Source organism: Pelophylax lessonae (genome assembly GCF_965119305.1).
Source record: "Pelophylax lessonae genome assembly, chromosome: 4".
In the NCBI taxonomy this organism is placed as follows: domain Eukaryota; kingdom Metazoa; phylum Chordata; class Amphibia; order Anura; family Ranidae; genus Pelophylax; species Pelophylax lessonae.
The window spans coordinates 602,813,224-602,834,126 of NC_138771.1; the positions used below are offsets into that span (position 1 = coordinate 602,813,224).

Below are 20,903 nucleotides of genomic sequence, written 5' to 3' on the forward strand. Positions count from 1 at the left end.
TTACAATTCTGGCCAGTGTAATAGGGGAAAAACATTCTGATCAGTGTTCCCCCCTATTTTGTTATTTAGATTCCATTGGGGAAGCTTATCGGGTCTACGGTGGTACGGCCTGGTTGCGATACGACGAACATTTTCGTCAACGCAAGGCCGTCAGACCATCTTTGCGCTGGGATCATAAGGACATCAGTCTTTGGATGCGCCTCATGACCCAGGCTAGATCTACCGGTCACCCCTTTCAGGGTGGGGTCGGGGGGGCGGCTTCCTCGCCTTCTCCGGCCGCAAAACGTAAAGGCTTATGTTGGCAGTTTAACGAGGCCACTTGCAAGTTTGGAACCTCCTGTCGCTTCAAGCACGAGTGTTCCAACTGCGGCGGAAATCACTCGTCGGCACTATGCTTTAAGCATGGGGGAGCAAAACATGCCGACGCTGGTAAGAGGGCGGACGCCGGTGAAAGTGGAAAGGTTGGCCAGGTTCCTAAGTAGGTACCCTGATCGGGAAGCAGCCGCTCTTTTGCTGGGGGGGTTTTCGCAAGGCTTTCGCATTCCTTGTTCTTTGTCGGTGGTTCCTCCTCCCGGGGGCAATTTAAGTTCCGCTAGGGCGCATTCGTCGGTGGTCTCGGCGAAGCTCCTGAGGGAAGTGAGGTTGGGCAGGATGGCGGGCCCTTTCTCGTCTCCGCCTTTGCCGAATCTGGTACTCTCCCCTCTGGGTGTGGTTCCAAAAAAGGAACCTAATAAGTTTCGACTCATTCACCACCTGTCTTATCCCCCGGGGGGTTCGGTGAATGACGCTATAGCGGACGACTTATGCTCGGTTTCATACGTTTCGTTCGATAAAGCGGTGGCCTGGGTGCGTCGTTTTGGGCGGGGGGCCCTTATGGCAAAAACTGACATTGAAGCTGCGTTTAGGTTGTTGCCGGTGCACGCGGACAGCCTGCATCTTTTGGGTTGTGAATGGCAGGGTGGAATTTTCGTTGACCAATGTTTGCCTATGGGCTGCGCCATTTCTTGTTCGCTGTTTGAAACATTCAGTTCTTTTTTGGAATGGGTTGTTAGGGATGTTTCTGGGTTGTCTTCCATAATTCATTATTTAGACGATTTTCTGGTGATAGGTCCTCCGGGGGAGGTGATGTGTGCGACGCTTTTGGCTACGGTCCAACAGCTGTTTGATTATTTTGGAGTCCCATTAGCCCCTGACAAGACTGAGGGGCCGTGCACGGAACTGCGATTTCTGGGTATTGTCATTGATACGATGGCAATGGAATGCAGGCTTCCGGTTGACAAGCTATTGGACCTACGCAGAGTTATTGCAGGGACCTTGGACACACGAAAAATTCAGCTGCGTGCCCTGCAGTCTCTGCTGGGAAAATTGAATTTTGCCTGCCGCATCATGCCCATGGGGCGGGTGTTTTGCAGGAGGTTGGCGGCTGCTACGGCGGGAGTCAGGGCGCCGCATCATTACATTCGCCTATCTAAAGAGCATCGGGATGACTTGCGGGTTTGGGATTTGTTCTTGAGCTCCTTTAACGGCCGTTCGGTTTGGTTGGAAGCTCCGGTGTCAAACTTTGACCTGGAGCTGTTTACTGACGCGGCAGGCTCGGGGGGTTTTGCGGCCTATTTCCAGGGGCAATGGTGTGCGGGGGAATGGCCGGCCTCCTGGCGGAATTCTGACTTCATTCGTAACTTGGTTCTGTTGGAATTATTTCCCATTGTGTTGGCCGTGGAGTTATGGGGTCAGGATTTCACAAATAAGAGGGTCCGTTTTCATTGCGATAACCTGGGGGTAGTTCAGTCAATCAACAGCATTACTGCTTCTTCTCCACCGGTTATTAGGTTGCTTCGCCACCTGGTGCTCAAATGTTTGCTCCTGAATTCTTTTTTCTATGCTGTGCATGTTCCGGGTGTTGACAATTCGGTGGCTGATGCTCTTTCTCGCTTCCAGTGGGACAGGTTTCGGAGGTTGGCACCGGATGCAGAGCAGCAAGGCCTGATGTGTCCCGGGGAGCTGTGGAACATCGTCTCGCCGCAGTGATGGATTTGGTTCGGGCGTCGGTTTGTCCTTCCACTTGGACGGCCTACGAAAGGGTGTGGGCGACGTGGCATCAGATGGTGAGTGAGGTGGGGGGTCTTTCTGGTGATCGGGAACGGTTGTTCCTGCTCCTATATTTTGTGAGCCTTAATTTTGAACAGCGTGTGTCTATTTCTACGTTACGCCGCAAAATGGCGGCATTAGCCTTCTACTTTCAGTTGTGGGGGGTTGCTGATGTAACCAAACATTTCCTTGTTCAAAAGGCCTTGAAGGGTTATGCGAGGGGTACTCGTTCGATTGATTCCAGGCGCCCGGTTTCCTTTGATGTGTTGTCCCGGGTGGTGGACTGCTTGCCGGGAGTGTGTTCTGCGGACCAGGAGGTGGAACTCTTCAGGACGGCTTTTATCTTGGCGTTCTTTGGAGCTTTTCGGATTAGCGAATTGGTGAGTATTTCCAGGCGGGGGAATGGGGGATTGCAGTTGGGGGATGTTTGTTTGCATCCGGACAAGCTTCTGATCCGGATACAAAGGTCAAAAACGGACCAGCTGGGCCGAGGGGCTTGTGTTGAGCTAGGGGTGGTTCCTGGGTCCTCGCTTTGCCCCGTGGCTGCGGTGCGGCATTGGTTACAGGTGCGCTCCGCTCAACAGGGTCCTCTGTTTTTACGAGCTGATGGCACGGCCCTCTCACGTTTTCAATTTACGGCTGTCTTCCGGAAGTGCTTGGGGGCAGCCGGTTTTCAGGGGACGGATTTCTCCTCTCACTCTTTCCGCATTGGAGCCGCCACGGAGGCGGCTCGGTGGGGCCTTGGGGATCAGGCCCTTCGGAAAATTGGGCGTTGGGAGTCCAGGCGTTTTCGCTCGTATGTCCGTCCGCATCTGTTGTGATGCGGCAGAGGGGATCTGTTCTGTTTCTGGTCGGGGGCCCAGGGGCGGTCATTTATTGAATGTTCGTTACGTGTATGCTGGTGTTTTTTCTTTGTTTTTCTCTGTGGCTTTTTGTGTGTGTTCTCAGGACGTATGTTGGTATGTACCCCTCCTTATGTTTTACAGGAGCCACGGAAGTCTTGGTCTGGATATTAGGACATTCTTATGTGGTCTGGGGTGCTCGGAGGGCAGCGGTTAGGCCAGAGGGGCGCCAATTGGGTTTCAGCAGGGAGGAGGTGAAGGTTAGATGGATTGGGGTCTCAGGCATGCTGTGGTCCCGTGTCCTCCCTGAAGTCCATCGTTGCGCCCGTCTTGAGCGGCCGCCCGACATACTTTTGTTGCATGCGGGCGGCAATGATCTGGGCCTCCGTTCCTCCAGGGAGCTGATTAGGGATGTCAAATTGGACTTCCTGAGGCTGCGGATGCTTTTTCCACGGACTGTGGTGGTGTGGTCGGACATTGTCGCCCGCACTTCTTGGCGCCTGGCTCGGTCGGTGACTAGCCTGAACAAAGCCAGGATTAAGGTGAATAAGGCGGTGGCCAAGTTTGTTGTGCGTAACGGGGGACTGGCGGTCCGGCATCTTGAGCTGGAGCAGGACCCGGCCCTTTATCTTAGAGGTGACGGGGTTCATTTGAACGCGGTGGGCATCGACCTGTGGACTTTAGGTCTGCAAGAAGGTATTCAGAGGGCACTGTGGGTTTGGAGGGCTACACGGCCATAAGGGGTCATGCCCGTGTGCTGTGGCTGGGGTTTTTAGGGTCTTGGAGGGCTGTGACTACTTGGTAAGGGAATATGGAGGGGTAGGGCCCATCTTAGGTATGGGTGGACCTACCCCTGGCAACGTCAGTAGGCGGTATCAAGGGATCCCAATGGTTCATAGTCCTTGAGCTGGTGCAGTGGCGGCTGAGGGCCTGGAGGTCTATTGGGGTCAGGGATACAGCCAGGGGGGAAGTCAAGTTGCCTTCCAAGACCCTAAATGGTCATTCGTTTTAAATTTTGGTATTGGATTGTTTTTGTTGAATAATGGTAATTCTTTGCTAGCTAGTGTTTTACTAGTTAGTTCTAATAAAGTTGGCTGCTATGGCCTTTTTAAACCCAAACAAATGATTGTAGTGTCCTTCTTTCTTTAGGCAAGTAAAAGGGGAGTCTGTGGGTAGGTTTGGGTTGTATGGGGCAAGGAGCAGCCGCAGCGTCGGCAATACCACAGTCAAGGGGGGAAGCCTGGAGATGGATGCACAGCAGTAAGCGGAAGGCTGGACATGACTGGGGTTTGCAGGGAAGGTTGCTACCCAGTGGGGGTTAACTTTTTTAAGGAAGAACTAAAGCAGGTGATTGGTTTTTGGGAAGGTGGGGCAGGGTGGGGCAAGGTGGGGTTAGCAGGGGCTAGTTTAGGGTGGGACCAGGGGTCCGGTCAGTTGGAGACCAGACAGCAATAGGAGAACTTCTCCCGCCCGCCCATCCCTTTGTCATTTCGGAGTGTGCAAAATAAAAATAATAAATAAAAAAAAAAAAAAAAATATATAAAAAAAAATTTTTTTTATCGAACAAACAAGTTTAAGAAACATAGCAAAAAAAAAAAAAATAAATAAATAAATAAATAAATTATGCTACCTAAATAAACAAACTTGATTACTTATACTGATGATGGAATTTGTACTGTTTCTTGGCTGCGTTTGTTGTATGATGTATGTTGCACGCATACTGTGTATGTCAATTTGTGTTTCGGATTTAGCTGTTCCTCTAGGTTTTAGCTGGGGCACGGTTCGTGTGTTTTTCTTTGTCATGGCAGTGGCTGGGGTTTTTAGGGTCTTGGAGGGCTGTGACTACTTGGTAAGGGAATATGGAGGGGTAGGGCCCATCTTAGGTATGGGTGGACCTACCCCTGGCAACGTCAGTAGGCGGTATCAAGGGATCCCAATGGTTCATAGTCCTTGAGCTGGTGCAGTGGCGGCTGAGGGCCTGGAGGTCTATTGGGGTCAGGGATACAGCCAGGGGGGAAGTCAAGTTGCCTTCCAAGACCCTAAATGGTCATTCGTTTTAAATTTTGGTATTGGATTGTTTTTGTTGAATAATGGTAATTCTTTGCTAGCTAGTGTTTTACTAGTTAGTTCTAATAAAGTTGGCTGCTATGGCCTTTTTAAACCCAAACAAATGATTGTAGTGTCCTTCTTTCTTTAGGCAAGTAAAAGGGGAGTCTGTGGGTAGGTTTGGGTTGTATGGGGCAAGGAGCAGCCGCAGCGTCGGCAATACCACAGTCATGCCTGTGTATGCCCTAAGTGCATAAACTCTAAGACTCTATAATAACAAAGAGTTAGGCTTAGAATCTATCCTCATAAACAGCCATCCTTCACAGTGAAGTTTACAGGTAACACAGGTGAACAGCTGGAGGGATCCATAGCACAACGACACCCCACTAAAGCTTGAGTATTCTGGTAGCAATTGGGGAGATGCTTCCAACAGTATCTGGGTCTTCTAGAGCAGTGTTCCCCAACCCACGGGCCGCGAACCGGTACCGGTCCGTAGATCAAACGGTACCGGTCCGCCCAAAGAACATTACATTATTTCCATTTTAGAAAAAATATTCACTGTGCATTGATTGGGGGCATGATGTGGCACTCTGCATTGATTGGGGGCATGCTGTGGCACTCTGCATTGATTGGGGGCATGCTGTGGCACTCTGCATTGATTGGGGGCATGCTGTGGTCACTGTGCATTGATTGGGGGAATGCTGTGGTCACTGTGCATTGATTGGGGGCACGCTGTGGTCACTGTGCATTGATTTAGGGCACGCTGTGGTCACTGTGCATTGATTGGGGGCATGCTGTGGTCACTGTGCATTGATGGGGGCATGCTGTGGTCACTGTGCATTGATGGGGGCTTGCTGTGGTCACTGTGCATTGATGGGGGCACGCTGTGGTCACTGTGCATTGATGGGGGCATGCTGTGGTCACTGTGCATTGATTGGGGGCACGCTGTGGTCACTGTGCATTGATTTAGGGCACGCTGTGGTCACTGTGCATTGATTGGGGGCATGCTGTGGTCACTGTGCATTGATGGGGGCATGCTGTGGTCACTGTGCATTGATGGGGGCTTGCTGTGGTCACTGTGCATTAATGGGGGCACGCTGTGGTCACTGTGCATTGATGGGGGCATGCTGTGGTCACTGTGCATTGATGGGGGCACGCTGTGGCACTCTGCATTGATGGGGTGCACGCTGTGGCACTCTGCATTGATTGGGGGCACGCTGGTCACTCTGCATTGACGTCTCCCCCCCCCCTCAGCGGGCCACGGAGAAAAATTATCAAGCGTTGACCAGTCCGCGGCGATAAAAAGGTTAGGGAGCACTGTTCAAGAGGAGCTGGGTGCTTTTAGACTCTGGCCCAGCTGCTATCATGATGATCACTTGCCCAGCTACCTCTGCCTCATCTCTGAGGGTGGAAGCTGAGGAATTTTTACTCCCTTGGCATATCCAGGAACCCAGGGAGTTGTGGGAAATGGAGTTAAAGGGGTTTTCATTTGCATTCGATCATGGTTAGTATATGGGCACTCCACTCCACTCCACTCCACTATTCTTTATTAATTTAAATATCTGAAAAACGTTTGTTCAGCATGTGTATAGCTAATGTAAATACCTAATTATGCCAGACATTTAATCACTGTGTAAATATGTGCACAAAATGTCCATCTTAGTGTTCGGTTTTGGAGTAATATTTTATAAAAACTGTTTTTTTCCAGCTTTTTCTCCATGTTCTGGTGTGTTCTTAATTATGCATTTTTATTGCAGACACATTTCCATACCCTGTAATTCTAATGTTGGGTACCGGATGTACTGCAACGGCGAGTCACAGGCTGGAACGCTGAATGTGTGATGGTCCAACAGCACCTTGATTCACCTCTGCTTGTAATAAGCTAAAACTGGACCTGCCAAGTTGTCCACAGTGATTCTCTCCAAAGAGATTGTAGTGCCAAACGCGTAGGAGGAGACATAAAATGAAGTAATGTATTCAGATACCCCTCTGCTTTTCCAATTATGTAAGGAATCTCTTGTGATGTAGACTCCATCTTGCTATAACATTGTACACTGGAGAATTATCTTGGAGGCAAAGACTAACGTAGGAAATGTATATTGGTTTGTCTACAGTGTAAGAGTCCATGGTCCATCAAAGACAAAGTCCTAAGTAAGGCTCAGTCAAAATTTTGAAGTCAATGTAATGCACAACAACTGCCTGTAAAGACCAAGCTATGTAAGTAATGGCTGTTCTTTTGCCCATGAGGTAACCATCCTGCAGCAAACATGGCATATCCACTACCTACTGTGACTATCCTTAAAGGTAAACCATTTACTACCCACTGTAATCATGCGTAGAAGTACACCTCTATGAACAATAATAATTAAACCCTGATAATAATTGCCTTCTTTCTGCAGTGACCAAACCTTAGATATAACATAGTTACCATGGCACTTTTCCACTGCAAGTACCGGTTTGGCTCTACTCGGCCCTGCTTGGCCCGGTTTGCTTTTCAACTGCTGGTACCGTATGGTACGGTGTTGGAACGGTTCGGTACGGTTTGGAATGGTTTGCTTTTCCACTAAAGTAGTACTAAAGTTAAGTGGGTGGGATAACAACGATTCTCTGACCAATCAGTGGCTAGTAGTGACTGCATGCAAAGGATTGTGGGATATGGTACTGGTATGGTACCTCTTGGAACCACAATTGAGGTGGTACTGTTTTAGAGAGCCGTACCGTTCGGTTCCATGCAGTGGAAAAGTGCCGCCGTACCGTACCGAACCATTCCTACACCGTACCATGCGGTACCAGCAGTGGAAAAGCACAAAAGCGAGCTGAACCGTTCGGTTCCATGCAGTGGAAAAGCGCCATAGTTACAGAGATAGTGAGGTTACAAAAAGTCACCAGTCCATCCAGTTTAACCTATGATATGTGTGTGTGTTTGCAGTTGTTGTGGTCGTTAAGGTGCCCATCTAATAGTTTTTTGAAATTATCGATGCTCCCTGCTGATACTACTGCTTGTGAAAGAGAATTCCACATCCTTACCGCTCTGACAGTAAAGAACCTTTTACGCAGTTTAAGGTTAAACAGCTTCTCTTCTAATTTTAGTAAATGGCCACGTGTCTTTTAAAATTCCCTTTCACTGAAAAGTTTGTTCCCTATGCTAGGGTGGCCAGTACGGTATTTGTACATTGATATCATATCCCCTCTCAACGGTCTCTTCTCCAGAGAGAATAAGTTCAAGGATTGTAATCTTTCCTCATAGCTGATGTCCTCCATTTCCCTAATAATTTGTTGCCCTTCTCTAGACTCTCTCCAGTTCCAGCACATCCTTCCTGAGGACCGGTGCCCAGAACTGGACGGCATACTCGAGATGCGGCCTGGACCAGAGAGGACGGAGTCTTGTAGAGTGGGAGAATAGTCCTTTTATCTCTGGAGTGAATCCCCTTTTTTACATGCCATTATTCTGTTGGCTTTGCTTGCAGCGGCTTGGTATTGCATGCCATTACTGAGTTTGTTGTCTACTAGGACCTCCAGGTCCTTTTCCATCTTAGATTCCCCCAGAGGTTCTTCTCCTAGCGAGTAACTCGTATTTCTGGCACCCAAGAGCATTACCTTACATTTTTCAACATTAAACCTAATTTTCCATGTAGTTGCCCACCCCATTATTTTGTTCAGGTCTTCTTGTAAGGTTTCCACGTCCTGCATAGAAGATATTGCCCTGCATTGCTTAGTATCATCTGCAAATACTGAGATTGTGCTGGTTATCCCATCCTCCAGATCGTTTATGAATAAATTAAGCAGGATTGGTCCCAGGACAGATCCTTGGGGGACTCCACTTTCCATACCCGACCAATCCGAGTACTCCCCATTTATCACCACCCTCTGGACTCTCCCCTGAAGCCAGTTTTCAATCCAGGTACTCACTTTATGGTCCATACCTACGTACCTTAGTTTGTACAGTAAGTTTTTCTGGGGAATGGTATCAAATGCAATTGCAAAGTCCAGATACACTACATCTACAGGCCCTCCTTTATCTAGATGGCAGCTCACTTCTTCATAGAAGGTTAAAAGTTTGGTCTGGCAAGAAAGATTCCTCATGAATCCATGCTGATTACTACTAATGATACCGTGTTTATTACTAAAATCTTGTATATAGTCCCTTACCACCCCTCCAATAGCTTGCAGACTACTGATGTTAGGCTAACCAGCCTGTAGTTCCCAGGGATATATTGCGGACATTTTTTAAATATTGGTGCCACGTTGGCTTTTCTGCAATTAGCTGGTACCATTCCCGTCAGTAGACTGTCCTTAAAAATTTGGAAGAATAGTCTGGTTATCACCTGGCTGAGTTCCTTAAGGACCCTCGGGTGTAAGCCATCTGATCCCGGTGACTTATTTACGTTAAGTTTTTCTAGTCTGTCTTCTGTTAACCATGACAGACTGACAGTTGCTTCCTGTGACGTGGTAATAACTTTAACATTACAGTCTAGGTTACTGTATCCCCCCAATTCTTTTGTGAAGACAGAGGAGAAGAATTTATTTAGAACCTCTTTCTTCTCCGGTGCTTTAATAGGGCAAATAATTTCTCCCCTTGTATTGGACGGTGGTCACCATGGAAGCCCATCTGTCTGGGTGGGGAGGCATCCTAGTCCAGAACTCTACTCAGGGGGTCTGGACACTGAAGGGTCCAGACTACCGATCAATGTCCTGGAACTCCAAGCGCTCAGACTGTGTCTGGATTATTGGACGGATTGTTTTTAGGGGTGTCCAGTGCAAATTCAATGGGACAATGCCACGGCCATGGCTTATGTCAATCACCAGGGGGAAACAAGAAGTGTCTTGGCAGCTCTGGAGGTAGCATTCTACAGTGGGCAGAACGTTTAGTTCCTGCCCTCTCTGCCGTACACATTCCGGGGGTTGAAAAATGGCAGGCAGATTATCTCAGTCGGCAGGCATTGGATCAAGGGAAGTGGCCCCTTCATTTGGAGGTGTTTCATCAGTTGTGTCTGCGGTTGGGCACCCCCGGGGTGGACCTGTTGGCGTCTCAGTTCAACAGAAAGGTGCAGAGGTTGGTGGCACGGTCACGGGATCCTCTGGCGGATGCCATAGAAGCACTGGTGGCCCTGTGGGGCCAGTATAGTCTGATTTACTCCTTCCCTCCTCTCAAGCTTCTGCTGAGACTCTTGCTCAGGATCCAGGCAGAAGGGATTCCAGTCATTTTAGTGGCTCCAGACTGGCCTCTTTGGTCTTGGTACACCGACCTGGTGTGGCTGTTCACTGACGTCCCTTGGAGACTACCTCTCAGGGAGGATTTGCTGTCCCAAGGGCTAGTCTTCCATCCTGCTTTACAGTTGCTGGCTTTGACAGTTTGCTGATGAAAAGGCTCCTCCAGGGCAGTCTCTGTTACCACCTTGGGACCTCAACTTGGTGCTCTCAGTTCTCCAGAAGCCTCCCTTTGAAAATCTTCAGGAGATTCCCCTTTTTATGCTGTCCCATTAGGTGGCTTTTTTGGTGGCGATCACCTCTGCGTGCAGTGTGTGGGAATTGGAGGCGTTATCTTTTCATTCCCTTTACTTGGTGGTTCACAGAGATAAGGTGATGCTTCGCCTCTGTCCGTCTTTCCTTCCAAAGGTTGTTTCTGATTTCCATTTGCATGAAAACATTGTGTTGCCTTCCCTGTGTCCCCGGCCAAAACATCCTAAAGAAATTGCTTTGCGTGCCCTGGATGTGGTTTGGGCAGATCGAGTGTACCAGGCAGCTACACAGTCAGATTCACTATTTATGCTCACAAATGGGCCTAGGAAAGGACTGTCCACTTCCTCTGCGACCATTTCCAGAAGGATCAGACAGACGGTGATTCAGGCCTATTGAATTAAGGGTCAGGTTCCTCCTTTCGCTGTCAAGGCGCACTCTACTCGGGCGCTCAGTGCTTCCTGGGCCTTCCCTCATCAGGCTTCAGTGACACAGGTTTGCAAGGCAGCTACCTGGTTGTCGCACACTTTCACAAAATGCTTCTTTTGGCCGCAAGGTTTTGCAGACTGCCATTTAGTGGACCTAGTCCTTTTTGAGGGTGTAATGTTTTTCAGGTGAGCTCCAGTTATAATTTGGTTGAGCTCCTGTTACCTGGTTGGCTATGGTTTAGCCTTGGGAATTTTTCTTGCTGTTCCCACCCCTCATGTTTGACACTGCTTTGGGACGTCCCAATGGTTAAGAAGATCAGGAGCTGTGTCTGTCAATGATCGAAAGAGAAAATGGGATTTTTGACTTAAAATCCATTTCTCTGATGGTCATTGATGGGCACAGCACCCACCCCTCTGTGGAGTTGTAATTCTTCTGACACTGCTTGTAACAAAACTGAGTACCTATAGCAGAGAGGATGAGTATACCCCCTGGGACTGCCCATAGGTGTAGTTAGTCTTATTTCTGTCTAGTGTCCTACTTCTGTAGGGGGCAGTATAACCCAATGGTTAAAAAGATTAGGAGCTGTGTCTGTCAATGAACATCAGAGAAATGGATTTTATGGTAAGTCAAAAATCCAATTTTTTTCAGTGGACTTTGAGGAACCATTGCTCTGCATCAGAGTTGTGTTTTCCTTGGGGTCCTCTTTCTTAGCCATGGCAGACTATCAGGCAGGTGGTGTTGGAGTAGCTAAGAGAGGCATTGCCTCTGCCCTCCTGCTCAATTTTTACAGCACGCACACAGAGGTCATTGTTTCTGTGATTCCAACATATCAGGTGCTTACATTTGGTGTCACAATCAGAACACTGTGCTACTTTCCTGTGGATCATCCGGATGATGATGGATTTAGCCAATAAAGAAGACCTTCCGAATAAGACATTTGCCAGTGCAAGTGAAGTGGTGAGACCCAGTGGGCTAAGTTATGACTTCATCTGTAGTATGCAGTTCATTTTTGGGCACCAGTTCACAAATAAAAATATTGGGGAACTGGAGAAAGTGTAGAGAAGGGCAACCAAACTGATAAGAGGCATGGAGGAGCTCGGCTATAAGGAAAGATTAGAGAAACTGAATTTATTCTCTCTTGAGAAGAGGAAATTAATATATACAGTTTGGGGGGGGGGGGGGGGGGGGACTATGATCAACATGTATAAATACATAAGTAAGTAAATACATAAGTATAGTGAACTTGGTGTTGAGTTATTCATTTTAAGGTCATCACAGAGAACAAGGGAGCACTCTTTACATCTGGAGGAAAAGAGACCTAATCTCCAAAAATGGAAAGGTTTCTTCACAGTAAGAGCTGTGAAAATGTGGAATAGACTCCCTCAAGTGTTGGTTCTGTCCAGCTCAGTAGATATATAACTGGATACTAACATTTTAGGTAAAGTTGATCCATGGAATATCAGATTGCTTCCTGGGGGATCAGGAAGGATTTTCCCCCCCTGCTGGAGCAAATGGGACCATGCTTTCCTGGGGGGGGGGGGGGGGGGGGTTGCCCTCCTCTGGATCAACTGTGGGTATAAAATTGATTATATAGCATTGCGTATTTTTTGAACTAGATGGACTTGTGTCTTTTTTTAACCAGACTAACTATGTAACTATGGCCAACTTGCTTTTATGGTGCAGTGGCCAACCTGCACTTATGCGTCTGTGCACTGGGAAATATTTGCTTGGTACCTTTGCATTGCTCTGAATGTTTGACAGCATCCCAAAAGATACTTGTCAGCAGAGGGAGGCAATCAGTATCTCTTCCTGTACACAGATCCCGCTATGTCATGTTCTGGAATTCACAGCTCCTGAAGGATAATGATAGTAGTTTTTAAATTAGGTTTATTTAAAGTGAACCTGACCTTGTCTAAACCAATGAAGAGTGTGCGGACCACATGTTGTCCACAATACCCTAACTTAGTCTTTAAATGTATCTCTTTGTCCTTGTATAACTCCATGGATCCTAGTTTCAAGCTGCATACAAGACCTTGACTTCACTCCAAGTCAATATTAAGCTTTTCCCCTGTCAGTGCTAAACCCTCCCCCTGCCGTTCAACTGTCAAATGCCAGACGTTAGATATGTGAATTACAGAAGGTGTGTTTTAGTACTGAGGGAAGTTAAATCTTATCTTGGAGCCAGATGTGGGCCCTGTGTACAGCCTGGAATTCAATCCATGGAGCATTACAGGTTGTACATGGGATTCCAAAGAAAGCAAAGGGGCTCCACAGGAATATATAGAGCTCCACTGGGATACAAGAGGCTCTATAGGAATCAGAGGCGTAACTAGAACCTTCAGGACCCCGGTGCAAGAACCCATGAAGGCCCCCCCACGGACCCCTGGCGGGGGCCCTTCCCTTCAAGCCTAGGGCTCTTCCCACTAATCCTGGGGCCCTTTACTCTCATTGCGGGGCCCTTTATTATGGTCGCGCAGTGGGACTCTTTCACAAGTTCTGCAGTGGACCCCCTTCCTCCCATCTTGGGGCCTCCCCACAGTGGTGGAATGCCAGGGCCAGGTCGCAAGTGTGACCTTTGCGGTCCTGGAAGTTCACCCCCTGGTGTCAGTAGTTTTTATTTTTTGGTATTTTAATTGTATTATTTTTTATCATCTTATTTTATTTTTTTATGACTCTGTCCATTCAGAAAAGGAAGGAGCTGGTAAATTGCATATTTACCGACCCCTTCCTGGTTCTCTATTGTGACACATCCCCTGCAGCAGCCGGCAGGAGAGGGGAGGGAGCACAGTGGGGGGAGCACACAGGGGCCCAGAGACAGCAGAACACAAGTGAACTGGGTAGGAGAAGTGGCGGGGGAAGCATACAGAGGAACCAATCTCCTCCATTTTCCTTCTGCAGCTGCAGGAGGAAAAAGGAGGACAGTGATTTTTCTACATGCTGCCCCCACCGCCCCTCCTATGCAGGTATACAGGGGAGCCACACGGGCCCCCTGGAGCATGGGGCCCGGTTGCAATTGCAACCCCTGCAACCCCTGTAGTTACGCCCTTGATAGGAATCCATGGGACTTCTCAGGGATTCCAGAGTCTCCAAAGGAATACAAGGGTCTACACAAGGATGCAAGGGGCTCTAAAGGAATGCTAGGGTCTATGCAGAGATACAAGGAGTTCCACCAGAAAACTTGAGGCTCCCCAGGTTCCAAAGGAATACATAAGCTCTGCAGTGTTACGAGGATGAATCTGAAGAATATCATAGTTACCTGCATGCTGTGGTTACCTTACACACATTATATGTTGGATCAAGTTTACTTCAGACAAGTTCCTTTATAATGCAGCTGCCATCACTGTCACCCCCACTATTACAGTGTCCTCCTCTCAGCTTACAAAGGATGTGAGTGGCACATATTGGACACAATTACTCAATACAATCTTGCACATTGCCTACAACTGAAGTAATAGGGAAGAACAGCTGCCAGTTCCACACAAAAATGATCTGAAGTAAAGCTCCTGGCAGCCATGCCAAATTTGTGGTGCCACACCTACACCTAGAATCTCACTCAGCCCAGCTATGTGCAGCGGGATCCCTCTGCAACTGTACGCCTTCAAATGTTTCCCCTCCCCCTTCCAGGGAAATTAAAGGCACACTAAGTTAAAAAAAAACATCTTCCAATTCTTAATACATATAATGCAAAGAAATAAGTATTGATGAGACTGAAGCACAAATTCAGGGCCGGCTACTGTCTCTTGTTAGGGCCCATTCACACTATGGTGTGTGCACTGCGGTGCCATTTATTTAGAATGCCACCCCAATGCACCCTTGCAATGCTTCTGATTGCAGCACATTACCATGCATTGCAGCACGCTAGCAAAAATACAGTTGGTCCAATTTCCTTGTCCGTTGTGGTTCATTATGCAGCCCATTTAAATAGAATAGGCTTAAATGGATGGTAGTTCCCAAAGCTAGCTTGTTTTAAAGGTGTGGAATCCAGGGACTGTCACGCAGTCATCCTGCTGATATGGAAGAAACCTGCAGTCAGTAGGGTCCTAAAAGCTTTTAAGTGCATATTGGCTTTCAGTCAAGTTGTCCTTTTAAATATGCTCAGCGTAATGTAGCCTGCCTACTTACCTGCATTCTTGCTCCTCGGTTCTTTACTGTGTCGCTTGTGCCCTGCAATGCACAGTTAAAGCCTTAGACAATATTGTTTTAACCTCCCTGGCGGTATGATACTTTCGGATTTTAGGTGCTGAAAGCGGTACCATTATTTTGCATGTAATTCTTAAGGACGAGCAGCCCAAACCAACTATTTACATATGATTTTTTTTTACTGTGCGTTCTTCTTTATAACATCTCGGGTATGATAAAGTTTGAAACACAAAATCATAAATTATAATATAATAAAAAACTATAAATAAGTTAAAGTATGTATGTATGTATGTATACATATATATATATATATATATATGTGTGTGTGTGTATATATATATATATATATATATACATACATACATAAAAAGTACAGTAAAACTGCAGGAAAGGGCACTGGGGGGCAAACTAATGTGATTTTTTTTTATTTTGCATTGTATCAGTGTGTTTTGTGTGTTTTACATTTGAATTTGCTGCCGGTTCCACCCCCCTGCGAACGTCACGTTGCAGGAGAAGATCGGGAGGAAGATCCGCCGCCAGACACCGTCGAGATACATCGCTGGATCCCGGTGACAAGGTAAGTAACCCCGCTTTCAGGATCCAGCGATCTTCCTAGCGGTACCCCGAGTGTGGGTCGGGGTTACCGCTTTTGGCTCTGAAATTTAACCCCGAGCCACGCTCGGGAATACCGCTAGGAAGGTTAAACATTGATGTTCTCTAAATCAGTGTTTCTCAAACTTTTTTCAGTCAAGGCACCCTTTAAAAATGATGGACAATTTCGAGGCACCCTTTACTAAATATGGATATTCTTGAGGCACCCTTTACAAAATATGGATATTCTTGAGGCACCCCATTCTAAAACGATTCTCATAGTTCAACATAATGCAGCAACATCCACACATGTGGGACACCCAGGTTAGCACACTGGTACTGACTAGTATTCCAGGGTTTCTCTTCTCCCTCAGTTTTTCTCCATCACTCAGCTAATGTGACCCCAACACTGTTGGAGAGGGGCAGGGGATGGTAAAACAAGGATGCTATGCAGGCGACTGACATCCTCCTTATCAAATGATTATGCCAATGGTTGTTAGGACACCGGCAGCTAGAAGGTTGTAATAGTGCACAATGAAAACCTGTGGCTTTGTGTAACTAAAATGTAGGCTTTGTATACAATTATTGGGCAAGTTTTAGGCATTTTTCCAAGGCACCCCTGAAGAAGTCTCAATGCACCCCAGGGTGCTTGGACACTCTGGTTGAAAAAGGCTGCTCTAAATGATCTTACAAATTGTGTTATAAAAACCAACCGCAGTCCTACAACACTAATATGTTTATAAAAGTACTGAGGAAATATCAAGATTGCATCTTCTGACCACCACTTTTGAAAATGACAGTTGCCTGGCTGCCATTTTAATTAATACTTTCTAAATCATTGACCTGCAATAAGCATGGATTAGCAACTCAGAAAGAACTGAGACAGCCAGGATACTAACATTTTCAGATGGCTAGCCGCGGCACCCCAATATTTCCTTCAGTACAGGTTACCTTTAATGTCTACAGCAACTATATATTTCTAATAACACATACGGGGTTAAATGCCCTTAAAATACCCTCCTATGCAATATCGCAAGACGACCGGTCTCTAACGTTGGGTGACCTTCTGAGTGGCGATTCATAGGACAGGCACAAGCTAATGAATGTGAGAGTGAGTGCGGAGGATTTAGGCTGTGGTTTATTAATAGTAATTTCAGCCTCCCTACTTCTGTGGAATAAGACTCCATTTTCCTGCGTATGTTGATTTTGGCTTGGAGTGTACAGCAGGGCAGCCCTGCCAGAATCCACAAATTTCATTCCTACTCCTCCTGTTCACCCTTGCTGGGCTTTTTAACCCTAGAAGACCCAGAACTGCTTGCGGGGGTTAATCCCACACTGGCCTCAACGCTCGTCATCGTGACTTATGTTTATTTACTTACACAGTTCATAAAATAGCAAGGCTTTTTATTACTGACCCTCCTAATTATTGGCAACAATGGAAATGCCTCACTAGTGTTTACTTATAAAATGACTATAGTTATTAATTAGTGATTAACAAATTATTCAATGATTATATATATTTTTATATCTAATGAATGCATTTCTTCTATCAAATATGTCTTATTACCCCTGTAATGTCTTATTACAGTAACCCAGCTCCTGAGTGTCCTATTACCCTTGTAATATTTTATTACAGTAACCCAGCTCCTGAGTGTCTTATTACCCCTGTAATATCTTATTACAGCAACCCAGCTCATGAGTGTCCTATTACCCCTGTAATATCTAATTACAGTAACCCAGCTCCTAAGTGTCCTATTACCCCTGTAATATCATATTACAGTAACCCAGCTCCTGAGTGTCCTATTACCCATGTAATATCTTATTACAGTAACCCAACTCCTGAGTGTCTTATTACCCCTGTAATATCTTATTACAGTAACCCAGCTCCTGAGTGTCCTATTACCCCTGTAATATCTTATTACAGTAACCTGGCTCCTGAGTGTCCTATTACCCCTGTAATATCTTATTACAGTAACCCAGCTCCTGAGTGTCCTATTACCCCTGTAATATCTTATTACAGTAACCCGGCTCCTGAGTGTCTTATTACCCCTGTAATATCTTATTACAGTAACCCAGCTCCTGAGTGTCTTATTACCCCTGTAATATCTTATTACAGTAACCCAGCTCCTGAGTGTCCTATTACCCCTGTAATATCTTATTACAGTAACTCAGCTCCTGAATGTCTTATTACACCTGTAATATCTTATTACAGTAACCCGACTCCTGAATGTCTTATTACACCAGTAATATCTTATTACAGTAACCCAGCTCCTGAGTGTCTTATTACCCCTGTAATATCTTATTACAGTAACCCAGCTCCTGAGTGTTCTATTACCCCAATAATATCTTATTACAGTAACCCAGCTCCTGAGTGTCCTATTACCCCTGTAATATTTTATTACAGTAACCCAGCTCCTAAATGTCTTATTACCCCTGTAATATCTTATTACAGTAACCCGGCTCCTGAGTGTCTTATTACCCCTGTAATATCTTATTACAGTAACCCAGCCCCTGAGTGTCTTATTACCCCTGTAATATCTTATTACAGTAACCCAGCTCCTGAGTGTCCTATTCCCCCTGTAATATCTTATTACAGTAACCCAGCTCCTGAGTGTCCTATTACCCCTGTAATATCTTATTACAGTAACCCAGCTCCTGAGTGTCCTATTACCCCTGTGATATCTTATTACAGAAACCCGGCTCCTGAGTGTTCTATTACCCCTGTAATATCTTATTACAGTAACCCAGCTCCTGAGTATCTTATTACCCCTGTAATATCTTATTACAGTAACCCAGCTCCTGAGTATCTTATTACCCCTGTAATATCTTATTACAGTAACCCAGCTTCTGAGTGTCCTATTGCACCTGTAATATCTTATTACAGTAACCCAGCTCCTGAGTGTCCTATTACCCCTGTAATATCTTATTACAGTAACCCAGCTCCTGAATGTCCTATTACCCCTTTAATATCTTATTACAGTAACCCAGCTCCTGAATGTCTTATTACCCCTGTAATATCTTATTACAGTTACCCAGCTCCTGAGTGTCCTATTACCCCTGTAATATCTTATTACGGTAACCCAGCTCCTGAGTGTCTTATTACCCCTTTAATATCTTATTACAGTAACTCGGCTCCTGAGTGTCCTATTACCCCTGTAATATCTTATTACAGTAACCCAGCTCCTGAGTGTCTTATTACCCCTGTAATATCTTATTACAGTAACCCAGCTCCTGAGTGCCTTATTACCCCTGTAATATCTTATTACAGTAACCCAGCTCCTGAGTGTCCTATTACCCCTGTAATATTCTTTTTACAGTGTCCCAGGTCCGGGTTTTTGGATAGATCGGTGACACAATAAAACCCCTTTTTAGTGCGATCCAGGGTTCTGTTCTGATTCAGTGAGGGGAACTCTCTAACAGCAACACGAAATAAAAAGGCTTGGTTAAGTTGAGTAGGGGAGCAGGCTAGAACCCCTGTTATGTTTTTATTTCTGTTTGTGTCCATGTTGCAGATTTTCCCTGATTTCCTTTCTAATGAAATCATTGTCAGCAGTACAGTGAGGGAAATCTCTTTAATGGAGCCCCGGGTAGCAGCAAAACCTGTCAAGAGTTCCAACCATTTCCCATTTTATCCAAAACGATGAAAAAAGGTTTCAGGCTGGCATACATTTTAATGATTTTTTGTGGTCTTCACATTATTGCATGTAACGTTTAGAAGGGGTGGGGGAACCACCAAGGAATTTTTGGTTAGAGAGGCACCTTGTGGTTTTCCATCTAATTGAAATATTAGAGGCAGGGTTTAATTGAGTTTCTTTTGCTGACTAACCAAGCTGAGTGCTGGATAATTTTTGCAATTTGTACATTTGAACCTGGATTTCTCATTCTTCCATTCACGCTTATTCTTTGTAACTGCTCCAGCTTCTCCTCCGCCCTGTCCGGCTCATCTGCATCCACATTCTTGAATAGCTCAGGAGTTTAGCCAGAAGTCTGGAATGTACCCAATTCTCCTTCCTATTTGCTGTTTATTCATAGATCACCATAACGCTTCATGGTTGGGTAGGATGATGAGAAGGACAGGTAACATGGACGGTGATAAACAGGTTAACCAGTTATTGTAGGTGGGGGTCTCCTCTTAAAATTCCATTTTATTTCATCGGAGGAGGAATGTGGTAGACAGACAGGGGTGAACTCTGCGCGAGGCCAGGGCCCTGTGATAGAAGTAAACAGAGACAGAGAAACCATTTAGAATCAACATTGGCAGGGAAGAGTTTTCGGGTGCTCCCCCCTCCCCTCCTCTTGCCCAAATCCCCGTTGGCATGATCAATGTTTCATGGGCAGCCTCAGCTGCAGACGGGCAGTTTGGCTCAGCCCAAAGCAGGCTTTACAGAAGTTTGTAAGCCCTGTGGAAGGTTGGGGGGAGGGGATGGAGCACATGCTGAGCGGGCACTGCCAGCCGGTTTGGGTATGGCATGACTGAGATTCACCAGGTGGCAGGGGGAGGGGCGGACAGATACCAATTGCTTGCTCGTTTAGAGAATTAACAAAATGCCCCTTTCACAGTCGGCACAGTATCTGTTGTTACTCTACAATTCCTCCGTCATTGTTTGTCTTCATTTTTCTTTTTTTTTTACACTCCTTCCTTCCTTGTGTTTCTCCTGCTTGTGTTTTTGTTGAAATTCTAAACTTTCTTGTTTCAGTTCAGACACGACCACCCTTATAGTCCCACAGCCCCCTTCCCGCTTTATTCTAATGTCCATTTTTTCACTTTTTTTTTTTTACCATTTTCTTTCCACAATTCTTTTCTACTTTTTTTCAGGTCATGTGTTTGTTATCTTTATTACTCTGTAGCTGATCTGTCCATTTTTTCTCTGTCCCATCTTCAGCGCACCCCTCTCCCTCCTTACTTTCCTCTCTCTTTCCTGCACTCACCCAGCTCACTTTTTTCTTTTATGTCTTTTCTTTCTTTCTTTTTCCATGTCTCTACACCTTTCTCTCTTAGGGGTTTCTTCCCTTACCCCCACCCCCTCTCTTTTTCTCCTAAACCCTTTCTCTCTTCTTATGTCTGTCTCCTACAATTGTTTTTCCTCTTTATTCTGTCTCTCTCTCTCTGGTTATATCCTTTCTATCTCCATTTCATATTATTTTTCTCTCTCCCTCCCTTCTTTATCCATTCTTCCCCTCCCAGCCCCTCACCCTCTCCTTGACATGCTTTTATTCTATTCTCTCTCACATTTTTTATCTTTGTTACACACAATCTACCTTTCTCTCTTATGTTTTTAATCAGTGTCTGTCTTTACAATTTCTGATTTG

At 46.0% G+C, this 20,903-nt stretch overlaps 1 protein-coding gene across 1 annotated transcript; it reads left to right on the plus strand.

Moving 5' to 3' along the window:
• Positions 1–1,254: 1,254 nt before the first annotated feature.
• Positions 1,255–2,028, plus strand: LOC309554676 (uncharacterized protein; the record flags this gene model as incomplete). Its single annotated transcript, XM_082256384.1, has 1 exon — positions 1,255–2,028. One exon carries the CDS (start codon positions 1,255–1,257, stop codon positions 2,026–2,028), a length of 774 nt encoding a protein of 257 aa, XP_082112510.1.
• Positions 2,029–20,903: the final 18,875 nt, after the last annotated feature.